Consider the following 19,570-nt stretch of genomic DNA (forward strand, 5'->3'; position numbering starts at 1 on the left):
GTACCCAAATAAGATAAAATAAAATTTCCCTTCTTCTGCCCTTGCCTGTCTACTGTTCTCAAACTCAGCAGCCAGAGAGTATGAATAAAATTCTCTGCTTTGCTTGATAACTCCTCATATTCTATCTTCCCATCCTCACAGTCCTCTCCAAAGGCCTGTGTGCTTTGGCCTAAGCTCTCCAACCTCATCACTTACTACTCTTGCTGTTGCTCACTCTGTTCTGATTACACTGCTTCCTTTTTGTTTTTATTTTTATTTTTTTTAATATTTTTTTAACTGTAGATGGACACAATACCTTTAATTTTTTTTATTTTATTATTTATTTTTTAGTTATTGGCGGACACAACATCTTTGTGGTGCTGAGGATCGAACCTGGGCCGCAAGCATGCCAGGCGAGCGTGCTACCAATTGAGCCACATCCCCAACCCCCCTTTTTGTTTTTAAATGTCAGAAATGTTTTCCCTTCAGGGCCTATACTCGCGTTTCCTCTATAGTTGTCAAAAATCATAGCGTTTCTCAAAAATCAAGGCAATGTTGGGCTCAAGGTGTAGCTCAAGTGATAAAGTGCTTGCTTAGCATGTGCAGGGCCTTTCTTAGCATGTGCTGGGGCAAAACAACAACACCAAAAATATATACAGTGTACTTGTTACTAAATAAATTTTGGAGTCACATGTGAATTCAAATCCAAGCTCTTTTCTTTACCGTACTATATGACCTTGCACAACTTAACATGAGGCTTAGTTTCCTTACTTGTACAGGAATTAAATGAGAATACTTTCCCAGAGGATTTCAGTAGCATTCAGTGAAATGAGGTATTTAAAGAATTCGGCAAGTACTTGCATATAGTGATAGGGAAACATCAGGTACAGATGTCTAGGTCATGACTCCAAGGATTCTAAGTCATTAAGTTGAGGAAAGAAGGGTTAAGAATTTATATCTTTTTAAATCATTTGCTAGGTGGTTATTGGTACAGTTTTGGAGTTGAGATTGGAGTCAGATTATCTCAGTCTTAGAATCCTCACCCAGCACATGACTAAAGGAGACTCTCAGAAAACTTTACTGTGAACTGGGTGTAGTGGCTCCAATTTCCCTTTGGAGGCTGAGACAAAAGGATTGCAAGTTTGAGGCCAGCCTCAACAATTTAACAAGTCCCTGTCTAAAAATAAAAATTAAAAGGGTTGAGGATGGGGGCTGGGATGTGGCTCAAGCGGTAGCGCGCTCGCCTAGCATGCGTGCGGCCCGGGTTCGATCCTCAGCAGCACCACATACCAACAAAGATGTTGTGTCCGCCGAGAATTAAGAAAAAATAAATAAATGTTAAAATTCTCTCTCTCTCTCTGTCCCCCTCTCTCACTCTCTCTTTAAAAAAAAAAAAAAAAAACATAAAAAAAAAAAAAAAAAAAAAAAAAAAAAAAGGGTTGAGGATGTGGCTAAATGGTAAAATGCCACTGGATTCGGTCTCCAGTATTGGAAGAAGAAAGAAAGAAATTTTGAGTCTGTGCTTGTAGTTATTCAGTCTCTAAACTTGCAATGTAAAACTCACATTATGACTTACCTTCTCTGGGAATTTTATTCTAATTTTAACTGCTATGTCCTGAGCAACCTTGCAACCTTGAGCTATGTGACAGTGAGATCCTGGTAGAGGTACAGGTCTGATGCAAGCAATGAAATACTTCTGGAGGAAGTAAATTTTTTAAACACTATTATATATTATTTTTCCTTGGAACATTATATATGTGGCACATCCCACCACAATACCTATGTGGGAATTAGATAGCTTTGAAAGTTGGAAGGAAATAGTACTTATGATGTGGCTTTTATATAATTAAAATAGTATAAAATCTCTAAAATTATGAGAATCAAAATATAAAATTAATTTCTGATGAAGTTAAAATATTCTTAAAATAGTTGGTGCTGGCTTTTTTTATATGTAGCCATTTCAGCTAAAATATTCTTCCTGTTTTTATTCTCTCTTGGTAGAAATTACGCCCGGTTCCGACAGAAACCTCTGCAAAGATACAGTCTGAATCAGTGGGTTGACAGGAACAAACGAAGCCACCATCGGTTCCAGCGTCTCCCTGACTTGTACAGTCCATTTGTCTCATCACATCAGCAATGAAAGTCCCTATCCAGGGTCCTGTCCAGAGCAGCATCTCATTTTCTTCTGCTGTTTTTTGCTTCATATATTTTGAATTTATTTTTCACAAGATTTTTATTTAAAGAACTTGTCACCTTTCGGAAATACTTATTGCTGACTTGAATTTTTTTTTTTTTTTTTTTTGTATGAAGACACTCCTGATTTTGTGTGCCTGTCTGTGTATTGTGTATAAGCAGTGTTAAGGTGATATATATTTTTTTAATTTTTTATTTAAGTTGAAGGTGGCTGCCTCCTGAAAGCCAACATGAAGCTAAAATACCCAGGCTTAATAAAACACCCACCTGTATACAGGCAGAGGTGAAATCTACTTCTGGTGCCCCAAAGAAGTCAATCTTTTAATCTACTGTAAGGAATAGGTTCTTTACCAGGCTGTGTGCCAGTGTTAATTATTGTTGATGACTTGTGAATGGATACATGTCACTTTTTACAATCCCTCTTTTTAAATTTGAATCTCTGAATACCTGTCAGTATTTTAAAGTTGGCAATTCAGGACATTCTAAGTAGAATAGAATAGGAGAAAAATCCTGTTAAAGGATAAATTGAAAATGTAAATCCTTTCCTTTCTGTACCTATTAACTACTCTTCTCCTTCCCATGTTGGGGTGTCGGGGATAGAACCCAGGGCTTTGCACATGCTAGGCAAGCACTCTACCACTGAGCTACAGCCCCAGCCCAGTTTTTATTATTATTTTTTGATTTTTCATTCTGTTAAACTTATTTTGCACATAGTGTTTACAAATCTTATACATCTTAACTCTGACAGAATACTGCTGACTAACCTCTGTTAAATACCTTGTGGTCTTGTGACTGTGTTCTGTCCTCCTTCAAGGATTTTCCTTTTTTTTGTTTTTTTTTTTTTTGTCCCCCACCCCCAGTGACCACTTTGCTCTCTAGGGTTCTTAAAGCAGTATTTATATATCCTTTTTGACATGGTTATGCCTCTTTTGAACTGCCTCCTTGCTCTCTTTATTGAAGAGCTGCCCAATGTCATTGAGATGTCAGTTGGTCTTTAGTTTCATCTGCTGAATCCTAACTTTATGAGTACTAGCCAAGGAGCCTTCCTCCTGTGGGAGATACTTTGGAATTATTACTCGTTTCCATTATTGGTTAACAGGTGCCTTTAGACCCTGAATGTTACCATTTCCTCTTTTTTCAGGCCTGGATGTATACCTTCACATAACTATTCAAGTGGGTCTAATGTGCACAAAAGCATTACCTGATCATAAGGTTTGGTGTTCTAACCAAAGCTGACAGACTTTGTGCATTTGTCTTAATGGACATCTTAGAAATTTGCTATTCTCTCTTTACAGACAGCTCTAGACATTATTTTAGGAAGTTTTGCAGTCTGGCATTCATGCTGCTGCTGTTCACTCTGTGAAAGTTGTTCATAGTTGCTGTAGCCTCTCTGGTTGTATTTTTTATCAGCCCCATATTTGTATGTGAGTAACCCATCTTAAATATTCTACCCACTTAAATGGACTTGGGAGAAGACTAGTCATTCAAGCCTCCAATAAATTTGGATAGATATCCCTAAGTGTTTACTGTTTTTAACCAATCAAGGACTCTCTTTTCCTTGGATGTTTGTTTTAGATTCTGGAAGTAAAATGCAATGAAGAAATTCCATTTAAAGGCAGTAGTCTAAATCTGTATTTCAGTTGGCATAATTGGCATTTACTTAACTGGTCACTTCTCCAGGATGTCCTAAATTAGCCTAATGGAGTGAGACATGCCAAACCCACCTTTGAGACCAAAGTTTTTAGTTAAAATTAAATGTAGCTGGAATAGCTAGCATTGTAGCAGTCTAGTTCCCACAAACAACCCAGGAGTGAAAAGACAGCATTTTTGCTTAGGCAGAACTCTAAGATTCATATTCCTGTCCTGGTACTGGAGGGTTTACGACTGAATGTGTAATAGGAGCATTGCCTTTGCCAAATTAAATGAGTGACAGGTTAACTAGACAATGTGACAATCACATTTCCTCTTAGCTCATATAATTCTGTTTTTCCAAAGCTTTAGCAGCTTAATTAAATCTTTTAGACTGGGGGAGGAGAGAGTTGTTCTCTAGTGGTTAACATGGTATTCTTTAAGATATAAAAAAGCCAAAGAAAACTCATTATCTGGCATATTTGCCTTAAAGATGGTAGTGGGTAGAATCTGGAGTTTTAATCTTTTCAGAGCTACAAATCTCTTGTATTTGGTGTTGCCCTCTAAGTCTAGTATTTCAGGTGGAATTCCTGCTGTATTTTTAAGTTTGAGTAATCTTTATGTGCATTTAACTGCCTACCTAACTTTCTTCATCCATGATGACATTATCACCACAGGGGGTCTTGACAAAGCAGAGTAAAAATGTGCTGTTTAAGTAGTTTACTTATAAGTAAGGAGCCTGAAATAACCTGTAGTTCTGCATCTAATACAGGCCCTGATTTACTTGCATTGTTGTCAGGATCAATTATGAAACTGAAGTTTTGGTGCCTCCTCTGTATCATGTTTTTTCCCTGTAGCAGTTGTGTTTAATGTCATTAAAAAGAAATAAAAGTTCTTGTCAGTGGCATATGTACTGTGGCCGTCTGTTGCGGGCTTTGGAGGAGGGTTATTTGCTTTCCTTTTTTGCGTAGGTAGATTAGTGGGATATGGGAAGGGGGTGGCATTTAATAGAATATGGTTCTGGGAAGGCAAGGGTGCTTTGCTCCTTTTTCTCTTGAGGGTAAATTACAGTGTTGAGGAAGGTGTCCCAGCAGTTAAGAAATGTTGAAAATGATTGGGATTTGCAGCTATGTATGATGCATGTCAGGAACCTGACATAGGGAGAGCCTGAAATATCACTGTGCTGCTGTTTTTGCAGAAGGGGAAGGAAGATGGCTCAGCCCTCATCAGGCAGGCAGGATGCCTTGCTGATTTCCCATGGCTGTGTGGCTAGCTGGTATAGCTCTGCTTTTCCAGAGCTGGCACTGGTTAATGAAGAAGCCATACTACTCCATGACAGTCTCCCTTTGAAGATGTGAGAAACCAGAATCAATAGTACAAAATTGATGAGTGTTCTTCATATATATATATATATATAATTTGTTATTGATGGACCTTTATTTATCTATTTTTTGGACCTTTATTTATCTATTTTTTTATATGTGTTGCCAAGAATCAAACCCAGTGCCTCACACATGCCAGACAAGTACTCTACCACTAAGCCACAACCCTAGCCCCTTGATGAGTGTTCTTAACCCAACTTTTCTAGAAACTGCTGCTCTAAGAACCTGTGGTAAAGGTTGGATGAGTGTGGATAGATGTGAGAGAGATAGTTTTCCTTAGATCCTCAATTTTAGACTTACCCCCAGGAGCAAGGATAAAAGATCAGGGAATAATAGCTGGTCACCTATATTAGCCAATGCTTTTAAAATCTCAACTCATGCTTAGAAAATAGCAATATATTTGGACAGGCTCACTTGAATGCTGTTCTGTAAGTTATGTAAGTGCATATATTCTAAACCAAGAGAGTCCAGGCAAGAGGCTTAATATAAATGTGTTAAGTATTTAGCTACTGGATACTCTTTGTCTCAGTCTGAGGTACTGGACCTACACATACCCATTGTGTTCTTGTCAGGTGTTGATATCCTTTGGTAATTATTTCCTTTTTAGCAGTGTGTTACTCTGTAGGCGGCAAAGGTTTCAGAGAACAGAATGAATTCTCTGAAATGGTGGTGCTCCTTACTCTCAATTCATTGGTTATGGAAAAAGGAGAAATGGACCTTGTCTAAGACTTAGGAATGGACTCATTCTCTAACAAGATCCCTTTTGAGCTTTCACAGAAAGGGAAACTAACCACCTAAAACTAGGAAGCTGAATTCCCTGTTTTTCATAGTGTTCTTTCCCGTTTTTGTCCTCTTTTCTAAGAGAGAACAGAATTATTCCTAAGCTGAGTCCAGGGTATGCTTGCTTTGTATGCTAGAGCACCTGTCAGGAAAAAATTTCCACTTGTCACCAGGAAGTGTCAGCTGGTCACTTTTGGAATTCCTTAATGAACAAACTCCTGCCTTGTCATTCCTTCCCACCTGCTCTCTTCTTATAACAACTGGAACATGCCATAGACAGATAATCTAGCCTTCCCCAGCACCCACTGAGAAGGAAGTGGAATGTGATCTTTGGGTAATTTTGAATGCAGTACAAATGATAATCTTGGAATGTTGTTATCACTAAGGAACCATTTGTATACAAAGATCTCCTTCAATTTAGCTTCAAGCCACATTTGCATGCTTAGGAATATTTTTATTGGTACGGCTGGAGCTGGAGGAGGCAGTGTCCATTTATAGAAGTAATTTGTTCTTGGGGGCTACTTCTTAAAAGCATAATTCAAAAATTGCCAAATAAGTTTAAAGAGGGCAAGAAAGAAGAAATCTGAAACATAAATGCATTGGCAACTGCTGGGCACAATGGTGCACGCCTCTAATCCCAGTGGCTAGGGAGGCTGAGGCAGGAGGATGAGGAGTTCGAAGCCAGTCTCAGCAAAAGCGAGGTGCTAGGCAACTCAGGGAGACTCTGCTTCTAAAAAAAAAAAAAAATACAAAATACAAAATAGGGCTGGGGATGTGGCTCAATGGTCAAGTGGTCAAGTACCAGTCAATGGTTCCCCCTGCCCCCCCCCAAAATGGATTGACAAGATGCTACAGATTTCTGTAAAAAGTTGAATTAGAAATTTTTTAAAAGGATTCTAGAGGAAGCCCATACAAAGAAGTTAGGGGTTAAAAGGAGAGGAGTTGGAGGAGAGAAGGACTCCTGCCCACAGAAACATCCACCAGTCTGTCTCCCTCCCCTGAGGCCCTGGGTTTCCCTCTTATTTCTGGGAGACTGGCCCCTTGGTTCCTACTGTAAGAATCTCTGAGAATCCTCTCTTCTTAACCATTTTTGATAAAACGGAAACCAAAGATATCCTCAGAAAAGTGATTGCCTGAAGTGTTGGTTGGTTACCAGGCAGTGTCCCCTGCCTCTGGGACCAACATTCCTCCTACAGGCTACTGTGGTTTGCAAATAAGGTCTTTTGGTCTCCAAAGGGCTGTCAGAGCCTTTCCCAAGTGTGGGATCTATGTGAGAGGTGAAAGGACCATGTTCATTACCTGCAGGGGTTTGACTATGCAAATACAGTTGAGTCAGGAAAAGCACCAGTAGTTGTTTAGGGAGGCAATGGAAAGGGATGGAATTTTACTTAAACTGAGAGCTTGTTTGTTCTTCCCTCATACCCTTTTTATGTATCAGAGGCACAGATGAATTTGAAGACAGGAAGCCCCCATTAATAGAGCTCCCTGAGCCCCACTGTACATAATACTGACTTGAGGCTTTTTTTTTTTTTTTTATCAGTTGAAACTAGATGGGTACAGAGGGCCTGAGTACCTTTCTGAGGCTGGCTTAGAATTCTGTGTGCTCTTTATTTCCTCTCCTCCCTCCCCGCCTAGTCTCTGAGACCTATCTTCCCTCTGCTTTCAGAACTTTCTGAATAGCCTACTCCAAGCCCTGCTCATCTGACATTTTCTATCCAAGCTTTCCCTGACTCTGAACAGGAATTTTTGAGGTGCCCCACTTAGTGGTTTGCTCATTGGCTAATGGCATCATTACTCTCTGCCTTTCAGCTTGCTGTTGGGATCACATTGATGTTCCTTTAACAGCCCAGAACAGCAGCTGTGAATACTGAACCTCTGAAAGCAGCCTCTTCCCTCCTTCCCTACCCTGGGGAGATAAGAACTGCATTCCTTTAGCCAGGGAAAGCACCCAGCCTGGTCCAGTGAGGAAAGTCCTTTGTTTTTTAAAACAGCACCAGCCTGCATACCTATGCAATGAGGCAGCCCAAGCTGGGCTTGGGGGAGCCTCAGAAAGAGGATGATAGAGCAGCTATTTTCTTCTCCTACACGTGCACCCCCATCTGTTCAAGAATTCCCTTCCAACTCCAGCTTGGCTGGCAGGCATGTCCCTAAGAAGCTGCAGGCCAAAATGGAAGAGAGAACTGATTCCCTCCTCCACACATCCTGACTTGCTGCCAATTGCCAGAAAAAGAGGGCAACATTTGGGCATTTACCAGAAGACAAGGATGTGCCTTTTCATTTGTCTTTTTATTTTACATTTAAAAAGTGATTATTGCTCTAACTGGATCAGAGGTAAGGACCTCTCCCTTAAGGAGCCTTGCTCCCCACTCAGCAGGGATGGAAGTCACAAGACGATGAGTGGAGCCCCATGCCCTCCCAGGAGGAAGCCCTTAGTATTGTTGACATCTGCCCATTCTCCTGTCTCTCCACTCCTGTGCTGCCACACTCCAAAGCAGAGTGCTGGCTGACCCAGCCTTGAGAGCTCTTGTAGACTGAAAGGAAGAGGTGGTCACTGGGTGATGGCTTTCAGCTCTCTGGCTTGGAGGAGGCCAGTGCTCTTACCAGTCAGTGCAACATATTTTTACTGAGTACTTGCTGTGTGTCAGGCTTGTGTTAGGCACAACCTTCCACATCCCTGCCTTGGCCACCAGCGGAAGATGCACAGTTCGCCTCTTCCTATGCAAGCATTTGGCAGCCATAATGTGTCAGTCCCAGGGAAGAGTCTGGTTCCCTCATCAAGCACCATTTTTTTTTTTTTTTAAACCAGTAAGGGACAGTGGAGAGACCTATCACCTTACACCACTCAGGCTCTAGGGAAGGACATGAGAACCCTGGGTAACTTTCACAGAACCTTGGATGAGATGGCAAGATATGAAGACCCCAGAGGCCAGTAGTGACAGCCAGGCTGCTCTTTCTGTCTGTGGTGAATGGCTCATGCCTGTCTTCTAGCAGCTACCATTCTACAGTGGGTGGCTCAGCAGCCCCCAGGATGCAGGACGTGGATGTGCTTTTTCAGTTGTCCAAGCCAGCACTGCTGAAACTCCCAAGAGATGCTTGCTAAAAAAGACAGGGTCAGTAAGTACCTTCCAGGTCTTCTTCAGACCCCAGCTGATGATCTTACCATCAAAGGAAGGGTCAAAGAAAACAGGATGCAGGCAACGAGCTCAGACCTTGGGAGAAACCTCTGCCCTCTGGAGTGGTGCCCTCCACTTTTTGATTTTTTTTTTTTCCAAAAGAGACCTAGCAGGTGACCTCTTATACACACTCACAAGGGTGTGCATCACACCACAAACAAGTCCTTGATGGCTGGATCCAGAAAAGGCTTGATAGCAGCCCTATGGCTTCCCTGATGCGCCTCGGTCTGAAAGACACAGCTTGAGTCAGTCTTGGTACTTGTCATCTCCCAGGGTTTTGTGCATTTTCTCAAAGAGGAAGCCAGTTCAGGAGAGGAGAGGAGGCAGGAGGCTGTGTCTCATGCAGTTTTTCCTTTCCCAGGATGGGGCCAGGCCTTTTAGTTTTGTGGCTTATTATTTATTTATTTATTTATTTATTTATTATTTATTTTTTTATTTTTTTTTGCAGAATTTGGGTTTGTAGTTCAGCCTCTGTCATCAGACTAAGATGGGGAAGAGGAAGAACTGTGCCTCCTCCCTTGCTGCAGTCAGTTCTCTGTGCCTAGGACCCAGGGACCAGCAGAGAAGAAAAATGAAATCCTTCTCCCTGCAGACAGGCAGTCATGCTTCGATGATGTTCACTGAGGACTTGTTTGGAAACTGGGAGGGAAAAAATGAGAGAAGCGGCCAAAACTGATTGAATACACTTCTTGAAAGGTGGGAAACAGAGAGGACAGAAAGAGGAATGGAGTAGCAGGGTTACAGCCTAAAAAATCAGGCTCTTGTCCCTTGTGGAAAGAAAAGAGTAGCCCTGCCTGTAAGTCTTGTTTCTCTGCCTTTTCAAACTCAGCTGAGTGGCCAAGACTGAATCCTGGGCCTCTTGCCCTGGTACCCAGTCTGCCCCAGCAGAGTCATGCCTCTGGCGGGTTCTCTCACATCCTGCAGATCTGCCTCTGGGCACAGCCTCAGCCACGGACATTGTTGAGGTGCTTCTGGAGATGGGAGTTAATAAGAGGCTTCAGGAAAAGGCGCCAGAAAGAGAGAAGCCAAGAGAGAGGACAGTAAGCCCGAGGATACAAGGAGATGGAAGAAGGAGATGCAGAGAGGGCCAGATGTTTGTTGGCTAATCATCGTCAGAACCATGAAATCCTCTCACATTCTCTAATGTCTTTCTTCTGAGCTGCTCAGAGCAAGCACTGAAAAGGTTTCATATCTGTTTTACAGAAGAGGAAATGAAAGTACAGCGGTAAACACCTGCCCAAGATACGTAGCATGGCAGGAATGGAAATGAGTACAGCACTCCTACCCTCACGGCCCCACACCAACCAGGAACTCCACCCCCCACCGCCTTTTCTTTCTTTCTTTTTTTATTTTTTAATCACTACTGGTCCCTGGCATCGTGCAAAAGGAGAGGATCCAAAATCAATTTGCAGTGTCCCGTGTCACACAGGCAGTGGCCAAGCTTGGCTCTGCCCAGCTGCAGCCATGCCAGGCCCTGAGCTGACCCCTTTTGCAGTCCAGGGACGACCAGCGCACAAGGCATGGAGCCACCCTCCCAGCCGCCCAGGACTGGCCCTCACCTTGCTGCGGAGGAGACCCCCGCCCTGGTGCTCTGGTGTGCTGGTTTCTGACGCACTCTTGGTTTTTTCTTTGTTGTTATTTGGTTCGTTGTCCTTAATAATATCATACTGGCGGCAGAAGAGGGCAATGACACCTAGGGAGGACACGCGGGAGCCGTCAGAGGCCAGGGCTGAGTACTTGCCATGCCTCGTGCTTCATCCTCATCAGGGCTTGCCAACATTGTTCCAGATGGCCTCCCCTGCTCCACTGCTGGAGCTTGCCTCCAGCCTCCAGCTCCTGTTTCCACCTTCCTCTCACCAGCCGTCCCTCTCGCTGCTGTTGGGCAGATCTTCCTACAGCATGTACCTGATCATGCCTCCTCCCCACCCTTCCTGTAAACCTCTGGCAGCTCCCTTTTCCTTTAGAGGAAAACAAAACAATAACAGCACTTGTTGAGCACGTGCCTGGCCCTGTGCTGTGTACAGACACATGCAGCTTCACTTAGTCCTTACAACTCAAGGATACCTATTATCATCACACCACGGTGCATCTGGGAGAGGAACTCCAGGGCCTGTTAAATGTCTAGTTTCATCAAGTCAGAAATATGTGAACACTAGTTTTTGAAAGAGAGTATTAAGGCAACCAACTCTAATGCTAGATGTTTTCCCCATTTTTACCTCTGAATTTATAGTGTTATTTCATGATCTATTTTAAATATCCATTGACTTCCCATCATAGTAGATTAAGCCTAATAACTCCCTCTATTTCCTTCTCCATCTCCTAACAGAATTACACCACAATTCTGGGTTAATTCACTATACTTATGGTGTTATGATTATGTAAATACTATGGGTGCCAAATCTAATAATGTGCTACAAGCAAACCTCCTCTTTTGTACGACCCTTTGTTTTTCCTGCTTTTTGTCCCAAGTGCCTATTCTCTACATGCCCTGAGGATCATTTTTCCCCCCAATGCTTTCTCAACAGAGCATGCCCTCTCAACTACCATGTAATTCAGGCTTTAGCAATGTGTTCAAATTTCTCAGAAGACTCCAAAGACTCACTGAGCTTTACTCCCCCACACTTTGCCTTCTCTCCTAGGTCACAGCCACAGTGGGCCAGACTGAGCTTAATTTGTTTCTTGACTACATCATGCCTAGAACTCCCTTCCTCTTCTGGCTGCCTGGTGAGCACCTGTTCTTCCTTCAAAGTTCAACTCCAATGTTATCTCCGCTCTGTTTTTCTTGATTTCTACTCCTAGCTCCAGAATTAACACCCTCTCCTCTGCCCCCATCCTTGGTATTATTGTTGCACTCATCACACATTGAATTATAGTTAAGTTTGGGCCTGGCTTCTCCCAGACTGAGTTCCTTGCAAGCACAGAGCTCTTCTTGGTTCTGACTGTAACACTACTCTTTGGAATGGGGTGTTCGGTCAGTTAAATGTCAGTTGAGTTGATTTCAAAGATGAAGGACACTTTGGGCTGGGGATATGGCTCAGTTGGTAGAGTGCTTGCCTTGCATGCACAAGGCCCTGGGTTCAATCCCCAGCACCACACACACACAAAAAAAAAAAAAAAGAAGAAGAAGAAGAAGAAAGGAGAAAAAAAAAGATGAAGGACACTTGGACTTTACCCTTAGGGAGCTCATAGACCAGCATCAGGTGGGGAAGAGAGAGCCTTGAGCCCAACATAAGGAGGGTCAAAGGGGAGGACAGTATGCAGTAGCACAAGGGCAGGAGGCCATCCAGGGGGTGGATGGGGGAGTTTCCATAGTGGCAGGCCCCGAGCTGGGTCTAGAAGGACAGCCAGGGTCAGATTTAATGCAACCAGGCAGGTGAGGAGAGGGTCTCAAGCCTGAGGCTGGGCAGTACTTTCCGTGTGCTGACCAGGCCTGAAGCCCCTACTCAGAAGAGGAAGGAGAGGCTACAGCCATGCCCCAAATGTACAGGAGCTGGAAGGCAGCTAGTAATGTGCTGTTTTGGGTAAGTGGATTAGAGAAGGGATCAGATTTGGCCCCCAGAGCTATCCCAGGCAGGATGCAAGAAACTTTTCACTCTTTTCTTAGATCTCTCCAAGCCCTTTACCCCTGGTTTTGTGAGAGAAGGGATCTGGTTACAACCCCCAGATATCCCAAAGATAGGAAAGGCTTGGAGGCCTGACTCACCTGCCCACATGAACAGGACCACGACGATGATCAGCACCTCGCCTGTCCTCAGCTGTTGGTTCCTCCCCATCTCTTTCATGGTCACCTCATCTGTAGAGAAAGAGACACTAGTCTGGGGCTCCTCCCTCCCCCAATCACTCCTCTAGGGCCAAGACCTTGACAATAAGTGCTTATGTGTATAGGTGCCCTCACACCTAACATAAAGAGACCTGGAGACACACTGATGTCTGCTTGGGTTGTCAGCAATAAGGCTTTATCCAAAGGTGAGAGTTTATGTACCCAGTGTCCTGGAGAACCAGAGTGAACCTTCTCCTTCTCAGATGCTGCTTTACTTGGTGGCAGGGATAAGGAGAGGACTGAGGAGAGGGTGCTTTCCTCATGCCACTTGCTGTGCTGGCCCCAGTTGCCCCCACCCTGCTCCTCCAGCATGCCCCAGGCCTGCCTTTGTTCTTGGAGGCCATCTTCTCAGCCTCTCTTGGAGTCTTGAAGAGCACAGGCTCACTAGCCGGGCTCTGGCCCTGGATGGAGATGGCCTGCACATGCACGATGTACTCGGTATCCTCCTCTAGGTCCCAAAGGGCACAGGAGCGAGTGGTGGTGTTCACTTCCTGGATGAAGCGCAGCATCCGCACGTCTTTCTTCTGCAAAAGTGAGCACCGGCCATCTGTCAATGCCCAGACACCAACCTTGTTTCTGTCTACCTCCCAGTAGTGACAAATCCTATACTTAACACAATCATCCTGTCACTTCAGGTAACGTTGGGGGGCTCTGACCAGACCCCTTCTCTCACAAAATCCATTGTATATTTAAGGAAACATCTTCAGAGAGATTAGAGAAGTTGCCCAAGACCATACACCTAGTGAAAATTGGAGCCAGGTCCTAAACACTGGTGGTTCTGAGATCAGATCCATGCTCTGAATTCCATGTCCCAGCTGAAAGCTCCTGAACCCTTCTCCACTAACAAATTCCCTCAAGGCCCCAATTTCCTGTCACATGTGCAACGTATGTGCTGCCAGTCTCTCTTGCCCTGCATTTCTTTTTCCTTTCTATTTCTTTACCCCACCATCCTCCATTTCTAGTAGTCATTATCTTGATGTGTCCTTCCCTCCCAAGGACCTTCAAGAGTTACCTGCTGAGAGATGGCAAACCCGATGACAACCTCATCTTCCAGGACGTCCCAGCTGACAACTGCAGAATTGGCTTTGAGATGTCTGACGGTGACATTCACTGGGGCTGAGGGGCTATCTGCAGGGCAGGGAGGCACGTGAGCCTGAGTGTCCCCTGCCTGTGTTGCCTAGTCCCAGTTTCATAAGTGAGAAGGGGGATCCTGGGGAAGGCCATGCCATAGGGGAAAGGAAGCAGTTCCAGGCTCTTTGTGTATAGGATGAAAGCCCCTGTTGACCCTAGGCCAGCCCCACTAGGGGCCCACGAGAAAAATTAATGGGCCTGGGCCAGGGTCAGATTTAATGCATGGATGGTTAAAGTCTGGGGGACAGGCATGGAGGGGACAAATGACTAGGGTTGCAGAAGCTGAAGATTAGTTTGATGAAAAGCAGTCAAAAGGACTACTAGTTCAGTGCTCTTTCTATAGTCCTGCACTGTCAAGTGAGTGACCTTGAGGGAAGGAGAAAGACCCAGAGGTTGAGAAGAGCCTGGTGGCCTGAACTCTGGGATGGGAGGGAGGGGCAACAGAGGAAACCCCCAGAATTGTGGTGATGAATTGGGCAGCATGCAACTTGGGAAGGGGGTCTTCATGAGTCTCTTCTCCACACTCCACCAACCCCCTAAGGGGCGGGTGGGAGGGAAAGAGCTGGAGAATATGGGGCACCCAGAGCAGAGCCCTTCAGTGAAGAGAGGACAGGGCAAGGCCTTCTGGGTGAGAGGATGAATGGGTTATCAGTCAAGAGAGCAAGAGGGAGAACGTTGGGGATTGGGGGTCAGGTCAGGAAGAACCTTCCAGAAGAGGGGAGTGGAGTCATACAAGTCCATCTCCGAAGAGGTAGCTGCTGCAAGAGGAAGACATGGGCCTAAGCAGTACCCTTCACCCCACAGACGAACGGACTTGAGACCCAGGAGCTAGGCCAGACATGAAGATGGAGAGGGACAGAAGGACACAGACAGGTGGCGGCAGACACAGAACAACAGAGAGCAGACAAGTGGAAGGTTAGAAACAGACAGAGACCGCAGAGCAAGTGCGCTGAGCCATGGACAGATAGATGGGCAGAGGCAGCCGCAACCAGAAGGGACAGAGACCTGTCAGGAGAGGCTGGGCCCCAGGGGCTGAGCCAGCCACTGCACCAGGCTTGGGGGCCACCCTCACCCACCCTGCACCCCCAGGTGCCAGTCTCCATTCCCATCACACATTCTCTTGCACGAGGAATGTGTGGAGTTGTCCTGTGGGGCTTTGAGAGGTCTTTGAGGACAGGGAAGGAGGCCCAAACTGGGAGGACTGGTGTCCTCAGCTGCTCCCTGGGCCAGAAAAAGAGAACCTGAGGCAAAGACCTGGGGTCAGGGGATGGGATTAAGATATCAGGGGTCACAAGACTCTAAAAACCCAGGGCTGAGGTCATGGGCAGGGTTTGGAGGCTGAAGGACGAGTCTGGGGTCACGAAGGTAGGGAAGCGCGGGGGTCGGGTTAGGGAGCAGTGAGCAGGTGAGTCAGGGGGTCCCTCGGGAGCAGGAAGGGAACCGAGGACTCCCAGGTGGTAGGAGAGGAGGCTGCCCAGCCGCCCTGCCCCCGGCCCCCCGCCCGGGGCCCCCTTACCCGCCTGCACCAGCGCGAAGCAGACGCAGCCCAGCCACAGGCGGAGCGCGGCGCGGGGCGGCCAGGCGCACGGCGGCCCCGGGTGCATAGCGGCCCCTCCGGCCGGCCGGCCCGGGGCGGCGCAGGGGGACGCGGCTCCGGTGCCCGGCGGCCGCTCGCGCTCCCGCTCTGGCCCGCGGCCCGCCCGGCCCGGCCGCCCCGCGCCGCCCCGCGCCGCCTGCATGTCGGCTCCGCGGACAGCGACTCCCGCGCGGCGGCGGCGGCGGCGGCCGCGTCCACGTCGGGCGCCCGGGGGGCGGGGCGCCCCCGCTGCGGGGAGAGGCGCGGAGGCGGGGTGAGGGGCCGAGGGCGCCCCGACTGCTGCCCCCGCGCCCCTGGGACTTACCGGACTGGCGGCCCAGTGGCTCACTCTCGCCGGTGCTGGAGCAGCAGGGTTCCCGGTGTCCACACGGTGGTCAGCCCCGGCCCAGACTTGACCTAGCCCCCCATCCCTGCCCTTTCCCAAGGGGAAGGGAGGACAGAGCCACTGAAATGCTCCTTTGTGCCTCCACCCCACCCCAAAGTGGCCTAAACCCCTGACCTTCCCCCCATACCCGCGGTCTTGCTACCTGGTGCAGGAGTGAGCAGAGAGGAGTACTCATAATTGGGACAGGGGTGACCACAGCAAGTGCAAAGTGTTTACTGTGGGACCCAGAAGGCAGTACTCTGGCCCACTGGAGGTCTAGTCTAGCTGAAACCCCAGACCAGTCCTTTGCCTTTTTAATCTCCCTAATGAGCAATAATGGGCATCTGCTAGGTACCAGACACCCTGCTGTGCTGGTCTTTACTTGCATTTGGGGGGCCTAATTCTCACTGCAGCTCCATAAGGTGCTACTCTATTGTGTGCCTTTTGCACAGGTGGAGACTGCAACTTGGACAGGCTACTCGGCTCCTGCCAGGCTCCACAGCAGTCAGAATTTGAACCCAGGCTGCTCTGATTCCCAAAGCTGGCCTTTACTCAACTGTCTCTCCCTTCAGACTGACTTCAGAGTAATGCTCAGGATCCCTGATATTCTAGAAGCTTCCTGTGGTAGGTGGTATGGTAGGGCCTTTGCAACCAGGAAACAATCTGGAACAATCTCTCTTTAAGAGCAGTGTGTGTGGGTAGGGGTGAGGGCAGCTCTAGGCCAGCCCCCCACACCCATTTTGGCCTGACTGAATGTGTAAGCAGTGATTGAGCTAATGGCTTTAAAGTGCTCAGGGATTTGGAGACATAGCAGGCAGCCACAGCTAATGAAAGGGCTTGGATGACCCTTGCTTCATAACCCTGTGAGCATCAATAGGCCTGCTTCTGCCAGCACACACCCTCCTGGCCAACCCACTCCTTTTCTGATCTTGGGGGCAAAGAGGTGTCCTTGTCCTGCACTCATGGCCCTCTCCCTAATAAGAGGACCTCTGGAGTACCAGGCAGCAAGAGATTCCCCCCACCCCTTCAATCCTGACATTCTCCACCTCAAGTACCAGTCAAAAAAACAAGTTAGGGACCAGTGTCCCAGGGTCCCTGACATGGAAAGACCACCCATCTGTCCAAACAAATTCCCTACCCGCACTATCTAATTTCTACTATTGGGAGGGCGTTCCTCTATCTTAGGAGTTTTCCAGAGGCCCTGGAAGAGCTACCCTCTTTGGAAAGGGGACTCTTCGTACAGTTATCTCACAGAAGGTCTTCGGGATCTTTCCCCCACCTTTTTGGTTGTAGATAAGAAACTGAAGCTCAGAGATGGAAGAGCTTGGTGTAAACTCACACAATGAATCAGAGCAGCAATGAAACAACCCTCCCCTCCTGATGCCCCCCTCAGGACTTCTTCCCTTGCCCCCCAAGTTTCTACCTGGTCACTTTGAGATGGGAGGGGACTCAGGGGTTCTCACTGAACTGTAGAATCTCACTACCCAGCCCCTCTGTACCCCAAGCCCCCTTCCCCCCCATCTGCTTCTTCCCACGTACCTCTGGTCCTGGGGGCAAGCCTCAGCTGGGAAGTCGACCTGTTTGGGATAGAAGCTGGGAGCCAGAGCACCTTCTCTCTCCTTTCTCTCTTTCTCTCTTTCTGTCTTGCCAATTGCTGCCTGCCCTGCCCTGCCTGCCCCGCCCCACCAGCTGCAGCTTGGCCCCTAGGGACCTTTCTCCCTTCCCCCCAGACAGCTAGAGGGCCTGCAGGAGCAACTGGAGCCTCCTCATTTCTCCAACATAGGAGCCAGCAGGGAGGAAAGGGGTTATTTGGAGGTCACAGAATCCACTCTTGGCCTTGCTGGGGAGAAAGGAGGGAGGGAGAGGGTCCTGATGGGGTCTGGCCTCTGGTCCAGCGCTAGGGAAAGGGGTGCCTCAGCGCCATCTGCTGGCTTCTCCTGGTAAAACCTCAGGCAGATGTAGGGCATTGGGAGGGGGAGATGGCGGTGTCTGAGGGTTTGGGAGGGAGGAGGAAAGGAGGCTGCAGGAGCAGGTGTGTAGGACTGGTAGGATCTGGGGAGTTGTAGCTGTGGGATGCAGCCATCTAAGGTCTTATGGGGCATGGGGTTCTTGGGCCACACCTCAATTCTGAGAGAAGCCCTGGGCCTGGAGCCTGGCAGCCAGTGGGAGCTGAGTTGGGAGGGTTTAGAGGCATCCTAGTGAGCCTGGAAGGGGGCTTACAGCACCAGTTGCTTTATGTACACCATCTGTCCTCCATCTCTTAACACAGGACCTAACATGCAGTAGGTGCTCAGTAAATGTTGCTTGTATAGAATAAATTAATTCTTCTAACATACATCTACTGAGCAGCTATTATGTGCCAGGTTCTGGGCAACAGTCTGTAAATACAGCAGTTAAAGGATGAATGAACACATGTATGGGAATCTGGGGGGCCTCTGTCCTCCTAAGGTACACTCACTGACCTCCATTTGGATTGGAGAACTTCACAGATATCTGTGAAGTCTGGGGGTTGGCTGGTCACTTACACATTGGCACCTGATGGGGCCACTAGCATTTGGAACCTTCTAGGTGTTAAGAGCTGTCTGAAGTCTTAGCACCTAACTCAGACTGCAGGTGCCCAAGCCAGATCCCAGGAAACCATGTAGAATAGGCAGGCCCCTCTTTTTGCTTTGTTTTGTGTTTTGCAGTTCTGGGGAACCCAGACTCCCTACCACTGAGCTACATCATATATATATAATTTCTTTTAGTTGTTGATGGAATTTTGTTTTTATTTATTTATATGCAGTGTTGAGAGTCAAACCCAGGGCCTCTCACATGCCAGGCAAGCACCATACCACTGAGCCACAAGTCCATCCCCATTCCCAATCTTTCTTGCTTTTTTTTTTTTTTTTTTGGTACTGGGGAATGAACTCAGGGGAACTCAGCCACTGAGCTGCATCCCCAGCCCTATTTTGTGTTTTATTTAGAGACAGGGTCTCCTTGAGTTGCTTAGTGCCTCACTTTTGCTGAGGCTGGTTTGAACTTGCCATCCTCCTGTCTCAGCCTCATGAGCCTCTGGGATTACAGGTATGCGCCACCACAACGGGCCATTTTATTTTGATATAGGGTCTTACTTAGTTGCTGAGGCTGACCTCAAACTTGTGACCCCCCTCCCCTGCCTCAGCCTCCCGGATAGCTAGGATTGTGGGTCTGCTCCACCATCCTGGCAAAAGGCTCCTCTTAAAAACCTGGAATGGCCATGATCTATGTCCAGGGTACCCCTAGACACACACCCTTCTCCAAATCACAGGGAAATCAGGAGTCAGGAGTTTGCTTTGGAATATAATAATGAAAAGACCTTTCTGAGTTTACAAGAGAACTTGGGGCTAGGAAGGTCTTATTTTTATTGAACAAATATGAGCACATCCTAAGTGCCAGGCTCTGGGTCTGGTCCTGGGGACACAGATGAATAAGATGAGTTTCCCTGAGGGCCTCCCATTCCAGTGGAGAGACAAACCCTAAGCAGGTCAACATGACAGAGAC

The 19,570-nt window shown here is 47.1% G+C and overlaps 2 protein-coding genes across 7 annotated transcripts in view; one reads left to right on the forward strand and one right to left on the reverse strand.

The window, feature by feature from the left end:
* Positions 1-4,705, forward strand: part of S100pbp (S100P binding protein) — a 42,102-nt gene extending 37,397 nt beyond the window's left edge. For all 4 annotated transcript variants that reach the window (XM_013363988.4, XM_021735225.3, XM_013363994.4 and 1 more), the window contains one exon: positions 1,981-4,705. In XM_013363988.4, coding sequence (XP_013219442.1) covers positions 1,981-2,119 — 139 coding nt within the window. In that variant the 3' untranslated portion in view covers positions 2,120-4,705. The remainder of the gene's footprint in view (positions 1-1,980) is intronic.
* Positions 4,706-6,396: 1,691 nt separating this feature from the next.
* Fndc5 (fibronectin type III domain containing 5) lies at positions 6,397-18,345 on the reverse strand. 3 transcript variants are annotated; one of them, XM_078025863.1, is made up of 7 exons: positions 17,588-18,345; positions 15,604-15,912; positions 13,969-14,084; positions 13,282-13,480; positions 12,840-12,929; positions 10,696-10,829; positions 6,397-6,693 (listed from the first exon to the last, which is right to left on the reverse strand). In XM_078025863.1, exons 2-7 carry the CDS (start codon positions 15,824-15,826, stop codon positions 6,595-6,597), a joined length of 861 nt encoding a protein of 286 aa, XP_077881989.1. In that variant the 5' UTR covers positions 15,827-15,912; positions 17,588-18,345; the 3' UTR covers positions 6,397-6,594. The 3 variants fall into 3 exon arrangements, with proteins under 3 accessions (XP_077881989.1, XP_077881990.1, XP_077881991.1); XM_078025864.1 differs by lacking the exon at positions 6,397-6,693 and adding an exon at positions 8,231-9,775 and having other exon boundaries at positions 17,588-18,329; XM_078025865.1 differs by lacking the exon at positions 6,397-6,693 and adding an exon at positions 8,231-10,328 and having other exon boundaries at positions 17,588-18,327.
* Between the last annotated feature and the right edge of the window lie 1,225 nt (positions 18,346-19,570).

Source organism: Ictidomys tridecemlineatus, chromosome 11 (genome assembly GCF_052094955.1).
Source record: "Ictidomys tridecemlineatus isolate mIctTri1 chromosome 11, mIctTri1.hap1, whole genome shotgun sequence".
In the NCBI taxonomy this organism is placed as follows: domain Eukaryota; kingdom Metazoa; phylum Chordata; class Mammalia; order Rodentia; family Sciuridae; genus Ictidomys; species Ictidomys tridecemlineatus.

Excerpts from the sequence above, each read along its gene's own strand:
- Fndc5 (XM_078025863.1), bottom strand. The coding sequence starts at position 15,826 with ATGCAGGCGGCGCGGGGCGGCGCGGGGCGGCCGGGCCGGGCGGGCCGC. Across the intron at positions 14,085-15,603 it reads CTTCGCGCTGGTGCAGGCGG|ATAGCCCCTCAGCCCCAGTG; the intron begins GTAAGGGGGCCC and ends CCTGCCCTGCAG. Across the intron at positions 6,694-10,695 it reads GGGGTCTCCTCCGCAGCAAG|AAGCAGAGTCTCCCTGAGTT; the intron begins GTGAGGGCCAGT and ends TTTTTTTTTTAG.